General features: G+C 38.7%; 1 protein-coding gene across 1 annotated transcript in view; it reads left to right on the top strand.

Annotated features, from left to right (window-relative positions):
• Positions 1 to 6555: 6555 nt before the first annotated feature.
• LOC139714075 (muscle calcium channel subunit alpha-1-like) overlaps positions 6556 to 19650 on the top strand; it is a gene marked incomplete at its 5' end in the record, with an annotated part of 79867 nt that continues 66772 nt past the window's right edge. The window contains 2 exons of the mRNA XM_071625801.1: positions 6556 to 6659; positions 19436 to 19551. Of these exons, the coding sequence (XP_071481902.1) occupies positions 6556 to 6659; positions 19436 to 19551 (220 nt within the window). The remainder of the gene's footprint in view (positions 6660 to 19435; positions 19552 to 19650) is intronic.

The following is a 19650-nucleotide window of genomic DNA, read 5'->3' as shown; positions in this document are numbered from 1 at the left end:
CCTTGAGGATTTCTGGAGCTGGTAAGTAATAGGTTAATCTAATACATTAGAATTACTGTACCTTGGTATTACACTGTTAATATTGCTATTATTCTCATCTACAAACTATCACGTTCTGTTGTTACGATTTTCATTGCAAAATACCATGGTATTACTAGTTCGAAAGTTTACCTGTCCGACGCAAATCATTGGAGAAATACACTGTTGTACAATGAGTGGTTTTTCGTGACACAATTCACACACAAAGATTGCATCCGTATTTCGTCTGAAATTTGAATAACCCTAAATACAGCCATATTTCACTATAAGAGTGAATGGGGCTAGTGTATTTCTCATGTAGGCCACACCCAGTTCATATGAGCAGTGAGTTACGATTGTTTGTAGCAAACTAGTTATTCCGTTGATTTCATTAATATTAGAACAAACCCTTTAAGACCTGATGGTTAAAGGAGAATAATTGTATATGGATAAACAGAACAAACAACAACAACAAACAAACACAACGGAGAGAATGCAAAAGAACTTTGTCAAACTACAGATCGAGAACAATATTAGAATCACGTGCTGTAAAATATTGGAGGGAGATGGGATGCATGTAGGTGTGTCAATGCATCAGGTCCATGTACAAAACAAATGCTTGTGACTTTGCGATGTGCACTCTGCAGAGGAAATCTGTCAATTTTCATGATACGCCGGAGATTATTGTATACAGATTGCGTGTCGGTGTCATGTGACTTTTTCTCCCCCGGACGACCACTGATCGATGTGTGTCGACGATGTGTGTATGTATACCAACCCCCGACAGGAAGGTTTCGGATGGTTGCCGAGTTCTCCCGTCCAAACGACACACTGATTGATATGTGTTTGTCCTGCAAGATTGGTCAAGGCAATATTACAATCATTAGGGCGACAGCTAGGCTCCTGGCCGATCAGCCATTTTTTTCCCCCCTCATTCCCCCACCTTGATGTATCTTGTATTCTATCATTATAATTTTCCCCCGTTTCCTCATCTTTTTTTCTCTTTTTTTTCTCTGCGCTCAGTCTGTTATTTCCATTTTTTGTCTCTACCTTTTTCTCATTCTCTCTGTTCTAATCTCTCTTTCTTTCCTTTACTCGCTTTTGCTTTCTATCTTTATCTCATTGAATTAAATAGTTGTGACCAGAAGATACATTTATGATATGTATATAGTTTAGAAAGAGTGGAATTATCATTTTTTTTCCCCTGCCTGCATCTCTTTTCTTCATTTGTCACATCAAATTTTCTGGAGCAGGAATGTACAAGATCTGAAAAATATTCCCCAATCCAAAAAACACATCTAATGCAAATGACTTCATGTCTTTGTGGAACATTCTTTACATGTCTCAAAAATGTTGACTCATCTCTGCAGATATAGCTGTATAGCCTTGATGTCATGTTAGCTTGAAAAGAGTAATAGGTCTTTGTTGATAGATCAACTTTAAGATGCACTACATGCTGCCAGCCCATGAGAAAATGGAAGGAGGAGGGGATGGGGTATATATTGGGGCTTATATGGGGAGTCAAAGAATTCAGAATGTTCAGAGTCTTGTCTATGCTTAATCATTGATACTATCCTTCATTGTGCCATCGTGTGATCTGCAGCTGCACAAAAATTGAAAAAAGGCATTCCTTTGATCTTTGCAACCAGAGAATTAGGTTTTTGAGATGGTTACTTAGTGAACAAGAGGGTGGAATCACTTCTCATAAATGCAATATGCACTCAAATTTTCAGATCTTTTCACACGATGAAGTTCAGTATTATAAGATATGGAGAACAACAACAGCAACAACAACACACATGAGAAATGGCAGCCATTATATTCCTTTTACAAATTGAATTTTTTTGTTTTCATGAATTTCTGGACTGTGAGATTTACTTCCTTCCCATCTCAATTGATCCCCTTTCTCTTTTCCCATCCCTCTGCCAACTCAGAATGTGTCACTGTGAGGTTTGTTGTTCTTGGGACATTTGTTGCTAATGCCATCTTTCTTCCAATCAACCCCCTCCGCCCTTTCCAGTCACTTCCTGAAGTGTGCCCAGCCTTTAGAGATCCTCAGGTGTATGATACAGTTACCCAAAGATACAGCAGAATCGTGGCAGGGAGGGGTGTGTTGAAAGATAGGGACATGGGGGCCCCTGAGATGCCACCCTTCCTCCCTTGTGCCCCCCCCCCACACACACACATATACACACATACGGCAAATTGTCGTCAGAATTAATCCTAGAGAGTCCCAACCCTCGCCCCTCCCCTTGGAGGGATGCCTGTCCTCATTCATGAGGCAGTGGAAGGTTAATGGAGGAAGTGATTCGAGGAGTAGACTGTTGTCATAATCAGAGCGTGTCCGAGTACATGAGGAGTCATTTCATGCTCGGAGAGTGACTTTCAAGAAGCTTTTCCTATCTTGCTCTAAGGACAGATACAAATAAGGGAAAAAAATCTGTGAAAAGAAAACAAACCAAAGATTCACTGAATATCTCATAAACATGTCTCCATTTCACTATACTCCATTTGTGTGTTTCCCTTCTTTCGAATTCAAGTATGTCATAAAGTGTACTCAGAATGAAACGGAAATTATTGGTGTAGATTTCCAAACTGCTAGTGGGCGGATATCTGTGACTCTGTGGACATTCAATCTTGTAAAGCACAAATTTCAGAGGAAGTCACCACTTGACAGCTAAGTATGTCCTCTACACTTCTGATTAAAAATAAAACAGCAACAAGCAAGACAAAAAAAAATGTCCTCTATTCAGGTTATGGAGGGCCTTTCTTGCAATGCCCATCATATCATGGCCGGTGCCATGACATTTACAAACTTCTGATTCTGTTTCTTGTTTTGGGTGTGCATTTATAAAATCTCCCCCCACCCCCCCCCAAAAAAAAAGAACAAAAAAATATATAGAAACACACAACCATGCGTATCTGATCTTCTAAACAGCAGGGACAGTTTGAAACTGAAAACAGCATGGTGTCTGGCTTAATCGAGGTGGATGAATAGTTTGTGACTGGGATTGGAATGTGAGGCCAGACTGTGTGTTACCTGGCCATCCTATCTATGTCTACAGCTGACCGCCAGATGACCGGGTGGGAAAAACCATGACCTTTGCCGTGCAGACTGGTCGGGCAAAGTTTGTGGTCTGAGTGGGGTTAAAGGGGGAGGGGAAAAGGGAGGGGGGATCCGAACGAAGCTGGTGTGCATTAGAGAAGGTCAAATTTTAGTGAAGACAAAAAATACTAGTAATCTTTAACATCAGATGAATAACAATGTAGCTGATGATCATAATGGTTGTGATAATGGTGTGGGTTTGCATTGCATTGACTGTTTAGCAGTGATCGAAATATTTATGGTATTCCAGATATTTATGATGACGATTGACAATATGATGATAGCGATGAAAAAAATAACACCTCTACCATTATTGTTGTTTGTGATAGTATATAACCCATGAAAATATATCCAAGGGGATTTCGGCTAAATTGCACATATTCATTATTATGTAAAATTGATCAAAGGTATTGTGCTTATTTTGTTGAATGATTATTGACCCACTGATGTATTACAGTAGACTTTTATAGACCCAGTTGTCATTTTTTTTTGCCATACTCAATTCAGAAATAATAGCAGCCAATATATGAACGAGATTTTATCATCCAATTTTCATCATATTCATAACTGGAAAGGAAATAGTAGAAATGAGAAGTACATGGAAAGATGGAGAGAGTAAACATATTCAAAAGAAATAGGTGTATTATTTGCAGAACACAAAGTGAGCTGGCCTGAAGGAGAGGAGACAAACAGAAGGAAGAAATTAAAAATAAGCTGAAGAAAAGAGAAGATGTCTCGATGAAAACAAGATAGGGAAAGGTATAGACATAAATGCAGCAATGGAAGTTGCTATAGAGGAAAGGGAATGATAGAAATAAAACTATTGTGATGAAAATGGAGGCAATTAAACAAGGAATAGCAATTGGAAAGGGAATGTGAGAGAGATGGATGTAGATGAATAGAGAGAGAAGAAAAGGATGAAAATTCCTTGTGATAAAAGAAGAGGTAATTGAAGAAGACGGAGTAATTGGAAGGGAATTGATGAGAGATAAAGGTAGATGGAGGGGGGGGGGGGGGAGATGGAGAAATAGAGAGCTTGAGTGAGAGGGAAATAATCAAAACCTTAATTCACCTCTGTTGAATTTTGATGATGTTTGACAATCTGCGTCTTGGCCGTGGTGCTACCTCGGCAACGACTCGGACAGCAACATCTTGGGAGAAGGAGACTCTTTCTATTGCTCTAATTGCCATGAAAAGCAAAATCTTTTAGCTAATTTACTCCAACCTTCAAAGCTTGCGCCTGTAGTTTCCTCTGTTTTTTGTTTTCCTTTGTATTATGTTTTTTTTTATGATGATAAAGCCATCTCATAAATGCTTGGAAATATAACCCATGTTATCTTTCACCATTTTACTCCAATACTTGTCAGAGATATAAAACCAAGAAAACTCTGAAGTAATGAGATATGGCTTAGTGATGATTGATTTGGTATTAGATCAGAATATGTTCAAATTGCCTCCTGGCTAAAGTTTTATTTCAAGGGATCCTTTGAAATACATGCAGTTAAGAAGTCAATATGTACAGATATACCTTTCTTGTCAAAATATCATATTTTCTGAAAATCATATCTTGTACAGATACATCAAAAGAATGGAAGAAAATTATTTTACTCACACAAATCACTTAAGATTCATTGACCAATGTTTGGTAGAGGTATTGTGGTGATCTTTTCTTTTACTTCTTTGATTCCTTGACAACATAGCAGATAGAATCATTTGCATCTGTAGGGCGATGCACAAGTATTTTTGTTCCTCTCTTTCTGATATGGATTTATAAAATCAAAAGTCAGATAGAAAATGAGAGGCTAGATTGTTGAGTAATGACCCCAGTGCAGTGAAAATATTTGTACTCATTTCTCTCCCTAATGAGAAATATCAAATTAGCCCTCTGCGATCAATCTGGACATTATTGAAAATTGAACCAATTCTGCCGTCTGGTTGGTTTACGAATCAGTGCTGAATGTTGATGTCATTCAGACGTCACCTGACTTTTTGAGTAATCATGTGACTCTGAACGTCTCACTCTCCTGTGTGTGTATGTTTGTCCGTCTTCACTCTCCTTGTGGAAGTATAGGAGCAGGAAGAAAACAAATTTGGTAAAAGAGCTGAGAGGGCAGGTGGGGGAAAAAGGGGGGAGAGTGCAAGCATGATGAGCATTTAATCACTCTGATTATGTTTGTTCTGATCTTGGACTTGGGTTAGCTTGCTGGTATGTGCCTATTCCAGAGACCCCCCCCCCCCCCATGTATTCAAGTGTAGTGGGACTGATTGATTTCTGCTTTTTTTTCTTTTTTGTGCGTGGGTGAGAAACAAGGATGGCAACATGAGCTGTACAGTGGATATGAGACGTAAGAGGCCTAATGTTTGGGATGGGACCCGCAACGCGATTCACTCGATACCCCTCGTACGTTTGGACTTGTCTCCATTTCAAGGGTCCGGGTGATGGCAGATGTTTGCCAGTGCACTTACATCAAGCAGGCTGAGGTCATCGGTGGGAGGAAATGGAAAAGGATAAGAAGAAGAAAGAGAAACAGAGAGAGAGAGACATACAGACAAAGAGGAAAGATTAGGCTCGTTGACACTACTTAACATAGAAAGGAAGAGAGAGAGAGAGAGAGAGAGAAACAGATAGACAGACAGACAGACAGACAGACAGAGAGAGATGGGGGAGGAAAGTGTAAGCACATTAAAACTAAAAACAAATAGGGAAGGAGAGAGAAAGTTTAGGCTCATTCAAGTATTAAATAAACATAGAAAAAGACATACAGGGGGAGATGAAGTATAGGCCTATTAAAATGATCCAAATATGTAAAGGGAAATAAAGACAGGGAGATAAAGTATAGGCCTATTAAAATGATCCAAATATGTAAAGGGAAATAAAGACAGGGAGATAAAGTATAGGCCTATTAAAATGATCCAAATATGTAAAGGGAAATAAAGACAGGGAGATAAAGTATAGGCCTATTAAAATGATCCAAATATGTAAAGGGAAATAAAGACAGGGAGATAAAGTATAGGCCTATTAAAATGATCCAAATATGTAAAGGGAAATAAAGACAGGGATATAAAGTATAGGCCTATTAAAATGATCCAAATATGTAAAGGGAAATAAAGACAGGGAGATAAAGTATAGGCCTATTAAAATGATCCAAATATGTAAAGGGAAATAAAGACAGGGAGATGAAGTATAGGCCTATCAAAATGATCCAAATATGTAAAGGGAAATAAAGACAGGGAGATAAAGAGAAACTATAGGCAGAAAGGGGAGAAAATTCCAGATTTATTGAGAGTTAACCAACATTTGCTTAAGAAGTAATGAAGAGTAAATGGATTTTGCCCAAGATACAGATGTGTATTCAATAGGATGATGCATTGTTGGAAAATGTTCTCTCTTGATTTTTGTATACATATCTTTTTTTTTTTAATTCCTTCAGATCAACGACGCAGCAGGAATGGCGTGGCCATTTATTTACTTTGTGAGTCTGATCATCATCGGGTCCTTCTTCGTCCTTAACCTGGTTCTTGGTGTTCTGAGCGGGTAAGTCACCTGACCTGAATGTATCAATGGAATCTAGTTCTATCAAACTCTTGCCTGTCCAGCTGCATCAACTCTCATTGCTACAACATTCCTTCAAGTGGATGAATTCCCATGTTGCGATGTCTGTACATCCGATGCCATTACTACAGTATGATGTGGCAAATGTACATGATATGGCAAAACACAGAGATGAACATATGTGACCCGCTACAACAAAAGGATCCTAAAGTCGCTGACGGGTGAGCCAAGAAAATCAAGTTTGAAGTCAGAACACCAAAATCTGTCAAAACGTTTGGATTTTTGTTTTTACATAATTTTGTAGTCTAATGTATCTTCTAATCATCTGCCGAAATTTCGAAGCTAAATGATCAAAGGAAAGGCCAGAAAATAGCATTTTTTCTGGGCCATGCTTGGCTCGCCCGTCAGCGACTTTAGGATCCTTTTGGTGTAGCGGGTCACATATCCATCTGTAGAGATATTTTGAGTTGTACAATCAGAAACATTTCCCAGTGTTGGTACCCTCTTGTGCCATGTTCATCGATCGGCACATCATCTGACTAGCTTTCCTCGCAGATTGGTGCCAATGTCCCAAACTAGCTACAAATGGGTAGGGATTATATCCTTATTATAGTCCATGTTTTGTTGCTGTTTTTTGTGCATGTTAGTGTGTGTGTACTTGTATGTGCATGTGTGTGTGTGTGTGTGTGTGTGTGTGTGTGTGTGTTGACTGTAGCATTGTTACACATGAGTGTACTATCAAAGTTCACCTACCAAAGTCAAGTACTGTATACGCCATATGTATATTTAGCGAGTCTAAATTTTCGCGAATCAGGACTTCCCGACGATTTCGCGAGTGGTTAGATTTGTTCTCGTGGAGGACTGCACCTAAAAAAGAAATGTATACGTGTGCATCATGTTCATATCTGGATCTGAATCATTATTTTTGCGTGTCTTTAATTTCGCGAATAGCACCGGACTCGCGAAATTCGCGAAAATAAAAAATCTCTCTCAGTATATTGTAAAAAATAATCTGCGGCAGACAAAATGGCTTGGCAAGGTAGCGGGTGGCAGTATTAATTTCTTCTAATGTCATCAAGTGCAAGGGAGATTTGGGCAACCCCTTTCTTCAGGCCAGCTCCCTCTCTTGTTACAGAGAATTCCAGGAGTCTTTTTCTTTTCTCTCTGTTTGCCATATTATTACATTTTTCATGTGTGTTAAAATCTGAACTGCAGACAAGGCATCTCCGGGCGTCGTTATGCAAGTTACCATATAAATCTGTTCTGAGATGCTAAAGAAAAAAATTCAATTCAGTTTGATTCAGATTTCATTTTCATTTTCTTTGAGAAAACATAATTTCATATTCTTTTCTGTAACAATTTATCAATGTATAGGATATGTCATGAGATGGACAAGGTATGCAATAGCAAAATATTTTCATAATTAAATATTGTAAAGCAAAAAATATGTAATGCATGATAAATTGTGGTTCGTCCAATTAGACAAATGAACTATTCATTGACAGCAGCTCATGCAGTATTGCTCAGTCTTACTTGATTACATTCTAAGAGTACTGACATGTTTACAAAGTGGAAAGTGAATGTTTAGCACAGGTAGTGAGAAATTCATTAGCATGTTACATCTGTGAGACAGGTGAAAAGCATACTGCGCTGCTGATGGGGTCAAATTCAGAACGCATTGGGTCGACCCCCGCACACCCAATCCGGGCGTCCGAGTTGCCCCAGGGCGTGGCATTCCGTGCGTTGCGAGGCCCACTGCCAAATGTTGATGGATCCGGGAGGCGTCAAAAAACCAGCCCGTCTTCACCGTGCGAAAGCGTATTGACTCTGTCATCCTCACCGTCACATTACTGGATGCTAAGGCTCTCAAAACACGCCTGCAAAAATGTGGGGCAACATCACAGCAGTCGCCATCGATTCCCTTCGGGAAAACGATCAATCATGTCAATTACCACTGCATTCCAACTTATTGGTTTAATTGCCCTATGCAAGCACAAATGTTTGTTTTCTTCGGTACTTTTGGAATGGTTTCGTCCAGCCAGGCACCGATGAGTGAAAAGAATGGCAAGGCTGTGAGTGACATGTGTCGACCTGCAGTCATACAAAATAAAAGGGGAACGGGAAATACAGCTGGTTACAATTCTTTTTGTCATCCTGAACTTAGCAATAACCGTAATTATTTGAAGTCAGCCCATATACACTTTTCTCATTAGATCCCCCTTCTGGTTTGACACCTAATCACATCTGAAATTTGCAGTCTTCAAAGGATGTCAAGATTTATCAATTTCACACAATTTGTAAAATTACTGGAACACCTCATACCAATAGAAGTGACAAAATTGCTCTCAGACTATTTTTTTTTGTTCTCTCTCAAAAAGGCTGCAATAGATTTGTCACAAGATATGGTCACATTAATTGCAAACTCTTTGCTCACACAAATGTACAGTAATGTGTGATGTTTCTATCGAGATGGCCATGTTGCTGATTTGTGACATTGTTAGTACGTTATACTTTTGTTGCTGCTGGTATTGTCAATATGATTGTGGAGCTGTTGTAGCTGAGTACATATAAAGACAATGGACTGTTAGCTTAAGGTCTGGGGTTCAAATCCCCTGGCAGCGACAGTTGCACCTTGGCGAGGCACTTCAATAGATAAAAATCTAATAATGGTTATCAAATGAAAGTAAATGGAAGCTGAGAGAAAGTTTTCCCTCAAGCACAATCTCTGCCATTTGCCACTATTGTCTGCAAAGATGGTCTCTATGAAAACGTTAATTTTTTCCTTCACGAGTCAGTGGCCCCTTGCAGTGATTGATCAGTATTGGAACCTTAACACTATGCTGCCAAATTGACAGTCCCACATATCAAAATATATGTGTGTGATGAACTGGAAGGAGAAAGGTATGATATTATAGTTAATGGTATACTGTAGCATCAGATTTTGTAAATTGGCAATAGTGTTATTGTTCTGACACATGTATTGAAGATGTTCATTGATGTCAAAGATTGTTTTTTTTTTTCTTAAAGAAGTGCAAATACTGTTGGGATGATAGTTCAGACAAAAGATAGATTGCATTTTCATCTGAAATTGAAAGATGATACTTGTGGGTAGTAATTATTCATCACATCTCCTTAACTCGTGGCATTTCATATCCCTTCAAGGGCTCTTCCTTAATGGTCATTTACTCTTGTTACAAGCACCTGCCTGTCCACGCAAAACCGAATCTTCAAGAGACTGCAGGAAAAAGAAAATTGCATGCAAAGTCTTAGAAGAGATTACAAAGGGCTCAGCTGCTTAGGTGCTGGGATAAAAGAGAGAAAGAAAGGAAGAAAAGGCCTGTGATTCATTTGTAGGGCCTAGGCCTCAGGTTTCCTCTGTCTTCAAAAGTTATTAATCTACGGTTTATGAAGGCCAACTTATGTACGTGTCTCGCTATCGAGGCGGAAATGAAATAGCTGAGATTACAAGGAGTGAACACTGCTGCAGCATGTGTAATCAAATGCAATGCTATCATACTATATCACATATCCAAGTGGCTGTGGGTAACATAGATAATGTACATCTGCATTGGTAGAGTGCCATGGTTAGATACATAGAATTGCTATCTTCTCATGATATGAACATGGAACAACTGTTGAAACTTTATACTATGGTATATGACCATGCGTCACAAAACCTACAAAAAGTCCCATGCACTGATTTCGTGTCAGGGTTGAAAATAGGTGAAATGGGTCAACCTAGCCAATTTTGAGTTTTCCATGTGTTCTGAAAGAGCAAGTCTTCTACATAATGCTAAAGTTTGGGATTACAGAAGGACAGGAAATTGTGTTTTTAGCAATTTTTCTCCAACACTTTTTTTGTAGAATAGTGTGATTATCTGTGTCTTATAGAGTCCCCTTTTCATTTCTTAAAAACCATGTACACACTCTTCACTTTCAACTCTAATAACTTTAGAAAGGATGATGCTACTGCTATGAAAGTTGGCATTAACCATGGAAAGAATATATGTTAATAAGGCATCCTCAATTTCAGCTTAATGTGATAATCCCTTTATTGTTGTTGCTCTGGTGGTTTACATCCTGTTTTTGTCCCATTCATCACATAGCTATCATGGCTTGGTAAAGATTAAGCGCATGGATAGACCCTATACTTCAGAGCCTCTTTTCTCAGTTCACACTTTTCCTGAGTGTGCGCTTTCTTTCCGATATTTAGATAGGTTAGGAGAGTTCATTTAAATTGAGATATACTTGGTACATCATTTTAAAGCTTAAAGTCTGCTCTTTCAGAATTTGCTCTTAACTAAAAATCCATGTCTGGCAACTTTTTGTTGGTTTTGTGATGCAGGGTCACATAAAATGAGAGAAAGAAAGAGATGAATATTTATAGTATATGCCAATATTCATACTATGTATTACAAATATATATCATGTGTATAGTAATATGTACACAAATGTATATTCTGTAAAGGTACAATTCAACATTTCCCTTTATGCTCAAACATGTAAGCAGGAAAAAAAAAAACAATTCTCTACAACTTATGCGCTTTATGCACATAGTTACAACTTGCCATGCTAGTTCATGAATATTTGGTCAAACCTCAGCTTACACAAAGCACCTCTGACATACATTAATTGTACGATATATATTGCTGTGTTTTAGAGGTAGTGGGTCAATTCCTATGTAACTTGACCCCTCGTGTAGTATTGGTCAACCCATTCAGACTCTGGACAGTATCAGAGATCCATTTGAGGTCAAAGTGGTGGGGTAGGGATTAGAGGTATTATGTTAATCCCTGTTCACTGACCTTTAGTTCACCCCCCTCCCCCACATCTGAGCAAAGTGGTGAAAAAAGCGACACAGTGGATGGCGTGACTGGCAAATGAAATGCACTGAGAGTTGAGGGCGTCCTTGTTCGGATTCACAACCTTACACCCTCGCGAGTGCGTGAATGTCGTACGAGGTGTTTCTGAGAACACCTCACATTGAGACTGGTACATCTCAGTCAGAGGCGTTGTTGACATCAGACTTGGAGCCGTCAGTGATAGGTGCTAATCCCATCTTCCCCCTCATCTTATTAATTGCCTGCCACAAGAGATTGATGCGACGTCACATTAATGTCAGAACTTAGTTCTCCATTCCATGTGTCAAGATTACCAGTCAGCGTGCTTTTCATTAAACACTAAACAAAATCAAAGTGCACTTACTCGACACTTTTAAGCCTCTGGTTTCCAGTCACATTTCTGCCTCAATATCAGGCATGTCTCTAAAAGCAGTTACTCTTCCTTCTTTTTTTTTTTTTTCTTTTTTTTTTGGGGGGGGGATTAATCAAATGAAATTCTATTCAGTTTATTTCAATCAAATATGACGCTTGAAAGCTTTTGAAATATTTTGCAGAATCATTGTCAGATACAGATGATACAGAGCATAGTCATTCATAAGTTGGGAATGTTTATTTTGGCTGGAACCGATGGCATGTTTTAAGTGCAAAAATTCAAGCAATGCAGCAATATCCTGAGTTTGTACTTGCTATGAATGAATTGTAACCCATTGAGTAATCACAACTTGGTGGCCTTTCCCGTAGAAATCCTGCATTTTGTAGGAACTCAGGATGGATTAATAGAACTCCCATGACCCTGTTCTTATGATCTTACTTTACTCTAGTGCCTGCAAACAGCCTTGAATGGTATGCTGTCATGTGAAAGTATGCTTAGAATATGATTGCTTCAACAAGAAACCAAAGGATGAGTTTTGATGGCCATGTGCAGTGGATCTAATGTCCCTACTTCCATCTGGGTTGACAATCATCTAAAAGACATGGCAAAGTGTAGGGCCAACATGAAAACATTGTCAGCCCCTTTTCATTAGGGATCCCAGTGCACTGTCAAAGTTCAGCTCATGTGTGTGTGTGTGTGTGTTTGTGTATGTGTTTAGTGGACTAAATGTGAAATGTGTTGAAAATGATACAAAACGAGGTGTTTGAAGCCACTTGGGCCTTTATGTGTACTGATAAGGAATACTGTAATGAATGGGGGTGGGAGATTACTCTCCCTCAGGACGGGTTTATACTGTAAAAATTAGGAGAAACATAAATACTTGTTGTGAGGTTGTTGTTTCCGTTTCAGATAGGGCTGCTTTGGTTCCCCACACCATATCTCCCTGCCCATCCCCCCTCCCCCCCCCCAAAAAAAAGAAACAATTTTATGTTACATCCTTCATAAACCCTTCCATTAGAGAACATTTGTGCATCCTTGTTATGAAGTCTTTAACCCGTTGAAGACCACTATACTTGGGCATGTCTCTATGGAAAATATGTATTAAAGCAACATCACCCTATCCTGTTAATGATTTCTTGATCTTGTAAAGTTGTAGATAACTGATTAGTCCAAGAACTAGCTAAGCACATGTCATTTTCTCTTTGAAGGAAGAGACACACCCAAATTTTTAGTGAATATTTTTTGTTTTCTGGATGTAAACACATGCACTGATACCCTTACAGGATGCATATACATGCAAATATACACATTTGTAGATGTCTACAGTATAAATTGCAATAGCAACAGCCTTGATATTGATAGGAGCTTTTTTGTGAGAAAGAAACTTTTGAATAAAAATAAATTCATCTAGATTTCGTGCTTTTTCAGTCAGCAGCACCAACCCGCACATTTTCATGACGACAAAGTGGAGTGCTTTTTTGGTACGACATTGAATGTGCTACTGGCCTTGTGTGTTCTTGGAAACTATGCACTCAGCGATACAGGCTCCCCCCACCGCATCTCTCATTATAAAATGATGGAATTACGACTCGCTTCATTACACCTTGTGGTGATGGGTAGCCGCGCTGTGTCCGCTAAGTGGAACTAATGTCTCCATAACAAAAGACGTCATACATTGTTTAGTGAACTGATGTGATTATATCAAACACATTTTGTTGTTGTTTTTACCATGGTTACAGTGCCAGAACTCTCAAAATTTCCAAACTGAATGAACAGCATATCCCTTGACATTCTCAATGATTTTTATGTGTGTACTTTATGTGACCTGTCCAGATTGAGAAATGTGATTGTGGTTTCTTTATCAAGCAGAATGATTTCTTTTTTTAATAAGTGAACAAAAAGCAGTTATGTATGCTACAATGAGGTTTTTTTTATGCCTCCGCCACGTAGTGGTGCCGGAGGCATTATGTTTTCGGGTTGTCCGTCCGTCCGTCCGTACGTCCGTACGTCCGTCCGCTTTCGTTTACGCGATAACTTGAGTAATATTTACTGGAATTTTACCAAACTTGGTCCAAGTATGAAGTATGATGGGGCAATGATTTGATTAGATTTTAGGTTAAATCGGCAAAAGGTCAAAGGTCAAAGGTCAAGGTCAAATCATGAAATTTATCCGTTTACGCGATAACTCAAGACTGTATGGAGCAAATTTCACCAAACTTTCTTGGAGGATGATGTATGATGGGACAATTACTTGATTAGTTTTTCAGTGAAATCGGACAGAGGTCAAAGGTCAAAGATCAAGGTCAAATCCTAAAATTTATCTGTTTACGTGATAACTCAAAACTGGATGAAGCAGCTTTCACCAAACTTGGTCCAAGGATGATGTATGATGGGACAATTAGTTGAGTAGATTTTAGTGACATTGACAAGAGGTCAAAGGTCAAAAGGTCAAGGTCAAATGCTAAAAATGTTGCTATTTCCCCCATATCTATGCAATGCCCGCAGTTATTTTCTTGAAACTTAGTGTAGACATGTACTACTGCATAAAGATTCTCCAGAGAGAGTTTCATGTCATAAGGTCAAAGGTCAAAAGGTCAAAGGTTAGGTGAAAATGTTGCAATATCACATTTCTCACAAATGGTTCAATGTATCTTCATGGAACTTGGTACATATGCATGTACTGACTGGCAGGGATTATCTAGGGAATTTAGGGGTCATGGATCAATAGTCAGGGGTCAAAGGTCAAGGTCAACTCCTCAAAATGTTACTATTTCCCTCATATATGCAATAATTGCATTATTAGTTTTAAAATTTAATATATGTACATGTATTACTTAATGGAGATTCTCTTGGAAGTTTCCAGCCAGAAGGTCAAAGGTTAAGGGTCACAGGTTAGGTTTAAATGAAAAAAAAGATATATTTTGTACTGTAATTACACTCTTTCTTCATACCTTGAAAATTATACTCAATGCATAAACTTATAATAAGGTCGGTCAGAAGTCAAGTAAAAATTTTCAATTCCCCAAATATGTGTACCTGTACTCTTAAATAGACAATTATAGCAAACCCAGTTCGTGGAAAGTGAACATTCAAGATATTTCTGATAAACCTGTTATTTCGATATTTTGCCAGTTATGTGAAACTGTCATCACACATTGTGAAGACATTGTACTATACACCTATTGGGAGAATCATGCATTATGGCGGAGGCATCAGTCGCCGTAGCGACATTTCTAGTTGGTTTTGTTTTTGTTTTGTTTTTTGTTTTTGCTGTCAATCACCGTCTTTGACATCTTTTGATGTGGAAACATTTCATTCCATTGCCACCCCCCCCCAAAAAAAAAAAGTTTAGAAGCAGAAAGGCCTTCTTACTTAGTCTGCTCAATAAAAGCAGTATTGCCCTTATGGCCCGTGATTGCCAGGATATTCTACCATTTCAGTAAAATCATCTTGTTTTTAAGATTTATGAAAATAACAGTTTATTACAGCAATGATTATGAAAATGAAGGCCACAAAACATCTCTAAACCTTTATCTTATCACCACTGCATCTTGCATAGACCCCAGCCCGTACATGAGAACACTTTTGAAAGCACCATACTTAATCTTGTCCCCTATACCTGACTGGGTTTCATGTCTGGAAAAAATGTCAGTTCATGCAAAACATTGTCACTTCCCAAGTAGCATGACTTTTCATAAACTTGTTCCCTACTAGATTCTGACATCTCAATAAACTATAAAGGAGGCCCACCACCAACCTAAAAGCAAAGGGCTGAATAGATGGAGGACCTTTTATGAATAAGGAAGAGTCTCCTTGTATGTAGTTTATACCCCCCAAACCCCATCAAAACAAAACAAACCATCTTTACAACACCTGTCTCGGAAAACAAGGAGAAGAAGAAAATCAAATCTAGGCCGTCCAATACATTATTGGCTGGGCGCCAAGCTATGTTTCCTTTTCCAACCATAGATCAACTACCCAAGTTTTATTCTGTGCGACATCCAGTTGCATGTATCGCACGTAGATGGGTGGAAATACACTACGTATATTACTGCATAGCTTCCTTTAACTCTTTATGTGCCATGGTGGAAACCCCCTGTGTGCCACATTATTCTGAGACAGGAAGGTAGTCATGCTTTGAGAAAGAATTCTGTTTTTCCAATTTGTATAACTCCTATAAATTTATGTTAAGATGGGCATAATAGTAGGCAAAGTTAAAGAGGAATGCCAAGCTTTGTTTCAAAATAAATTGTATGACAAATCTATTTTCAATTTTTCTTTTGAATGACCAGTTACTACTTTACCAGGGATTACTGTAAAGGCATGACTTTTGCACATAAAACCGTGACAGAAACTTAGAATGTACGAGCAAATCTAGTTGGGAACACCGCTTGATAGTCAATCACCACATACAATGCAAGCCGTATAATGAGAGGAACAAAAGCACGAGAAACGCTTTCATTGTGCTGCGGGATTAGCAGTGATTAGCGATTTATCAACCGGTTTTGGCGACTTTATTTGTTGAGCAGAATATGCGAAGTTGGCGCGCCGTCGACTGAGTCGGACGTGCGAACGTGGCACATAAAGAGTTAATAAGGCATTCAAAAGTCACCCAAAGAAGGCTGTTGCAGGCAAAGGTAAAAAAAGAAAAAAATATAATCAGGGTGGTGTTTACAACATTGTAAAGAGTGAAAAAAAAATTTGATTGACGGCAATTACATCGAGACAGTAGTAGCTGAAGAGCCTGCAAGATGGGGAAAACTTAGTGAACTTGACATCGCCATCTTCAAAATTATTCTTTTTTTAAGTGCATCCGAGAAGAGCGTATATGGAAGTCAAACTAGATTCATGCTTCATACGCTGCACTGAAAATGGCACAAGTGATTCATCACTGACCTTAATCAGTAACCTGGGCATTGGAAGATATATTCTTCCTGCATTCCAACCGACCATTTGTGGAGAGTTTATGGCCATTTTGAGTGACCAGAGGAAGTGGTGGGGTCGTCGGCCCTTCCACTGAGGGGGAAATTAAGCTTGATATATTGTTTGGGCCGTGACAGAAGGAATAATTTGCAGTATGAAGACTGCTGAGGTTTGCCAGCTTTCTTCTTTTTTTTCATCGGCTCTCCTTAAGATTGCCCTCTGCTGAAATAAAGTTCTGCAATCCAAATTGCAAGTGTATGTCATTGCTTCTTAAAAGTTTGTGTTTCATTGAAAATATATGCAGGTTGATGTGTGCCAATAGCTCGTAACTGTTTAGAAATAATTTCCGCAGACATTTGCTATTATTATCATTACGAATATCATCGTCATCATCATCCTCTTGTGGAACTTTCATACTACATCTTTCTAGTATTCAATTTTAGCCTTTTACGTGCCAGGGTAAGTAGCCTCGCTACCCAAGCTTTTTCCTTTGCGATCAGTGCTTAATCCAAGCTTGACCTAGTGGTAGACTAGTGAGCCCACTCAGGTGTAGCAATATGCCTCAAACCAAGAAGATGGCCATGGTGATGCATTCTGGAGTAGGGGGATTAGTTAATCTCTGTTCATTGACTGTTAGCTTCCAGAAATCTGTGCCATTTGCCAAAGAAAGCACTCCAGCCTGTGTGCAAATGGGCAGACACAGCGCAGTAAGGCTTAATGAAACATCTGCAGTGTATTTTGATTCTAGTTATTCTCTGAAGTAAATGTAAATATTGTTTGGCACCCTCCTTTAAATTGATAGAGATGTAAAGACATAAAAAAAATGAAGATGCTTAAGAAGGCATTAAGAGCTCAGTTTGCCAAGCTTGCCATCAATTGTATAGCAATCTATGAAATCAGTTTATCTGAATTATTTTTCCTTCTGAGGAATGCTCACAGTATAACTTGCCTTGTGTATTTTTACAATCTGCATGTTTTTTCTCTTTCTTCTTATGATCAAATATTATATATTTGTCTTCAAACCCATATTTTTTTTTTCTCAAAATTGTCTTTATCTTTAGGTTTGCCTTTATGAGGTGTACCTCAATTATCTGACAAATCACATTTAACTTTTTCTTTCTTTTGATGAATCCAATAATTTACAAAATCAAATCAGCGAAAGACTTGCAGATGTCATTAAAAAATTGCAGGTAAATCAAATCAAACATATGAGAATTACTGTAAAACGAGGAATGTTTGCGTGCATTTTAATTTCGCGAATTTCGCGAGCGCCAAGATTCGCGAAATTAAAATGCGCGCAAAATTTCTTGTCTACACTATATGCATTGAACACCAGTGGCAATTTGCGAAAATTTCATGCCACGAAAAAGGCCATCGGCTCCAATTCGCGAAAATTTCGTGCCGCGAATATATCATGTTTTACAGCAGTGGTTGAGTGTAATTGACTTATAGTATCTTTCAACAAATATCAGCTGTGATTGAATGTGATCCACAGACCACCAACAGAGGATGGTTTGCTTCATGTAGTAATGGTATGCACAAAATATTGATTTATGATTGTATTGTAACATGACTATCTCCGTTCTTGTCACATATTCACACCCAAACACACAAACACACACACACACACGCACATGAAATAAAACTGTTGTAAATTCAATCATGTTGCAATCTGAAGACTGCACATTTCCTTTGTAAACAGAATTTCCTTTTTGTTCTCCTGTGGGCAAGCTATTTTTGGATGTGCAGTTTTCAGCAAAGCATTCATGCAGATATCTGGGTTGACAATTCATCCCGTAAAGACGGCCAGCAAGGAAGCAATACGTGCTGTTACCTTAATTGCGACATTGGAGTTCTTTGTGTGGTTGTGTGCTCTGTTTCTGCCTTTGACTGCACATTGAACATGATGTATGAATGTGCTAGTGAATGATGCAGACAGCAGTGTAGATGGAACTGAAATACCGTATCTGAGGTACCCTCCCCCCTCCCAATGGCTCTACAGTAGTAGGAGCCAAAAATGAGAAAATCTTTGTATGTTGGAGATTGAGAAAAAATGTATTGTATGCGCCATATATTTAGCGAGTCTAATTTTTCTTGGGAATAGGGACTTCTCATCAATTTTGCGAGTGGTTAAATGCGCAGTTGTGGAATACAGTAGTGAATGGAGGAATGCATGCGTGCACGTCACATTATTTTGCGGATCAAAGTAGGTATTTTTGCTTGTTTTTAAATTTGCAAGTAGCACTTGACTCGTGGAATTCACGAAAATAAAAACCTTGCAAAATATTCAGCGTATACAGTACGCCATAGAAGATAGGGGGGGGGGGGGAGACAAAGGAGGAAGAGAGAGAAAAAGATAGGGATATATTGTTTAATCATCAAATTATTCATGCTCGTTTTCCTCATGGCTTTGATAGTTTATGTTATGATGAGTTACGCAAGCCAAGAATTTGAGAAAGCAATTTCATACTTATGAAAGAGAGAGAGAGAGAGAGACACACACACACATCCAAACACACAGTGTTTTTGTCTAAGCATAGAAGCAATTAACAAGTGACCTCCGCTTTGTATTGTGGTTGGGTTGTGTTCTCATTACCGTGATTGTCTTTCATATGTTGCAGAGAATTTTCCAAGGAGAGGGAGAAAGCGAAAGCTCGTGGTGCCTTCCAAAAGTTGCGAGAGAAGCAGCAAATAGAAGAGGACCTGAGAGGATACCTGGATTGGATCACGCAGGCGGGTCAGTACTTGTTACCATGGCGACCAGTTATGTAATATATTCAGTTCTGGGGCATGCTGCTGTAATAGCTGCTAATCGTAGGGCTTGATAACAAGGCAT

Source organism: Diadema antillarum, unplaced genomic scaffold, assembly GCF_040938485.1.
Source record: "Diadema antillarum isolate AM-2024a unplaced genomic scaffold, OU_Dant_1.0 seq00002155_RagTag, whole genome shotgun sequence".
In the NCBI taxonomy this organism is placed as follows: Eukaryota; Metazoa; Echinodermata; class Echinoidea; order Diadematoida; family Diadematidae; genus Diadema; species Diadema antillarum.
Note: the sequence above shows the minus strand (reverse complement) of the source record. Positions and strands in the feature narration are given on the sequence as shown.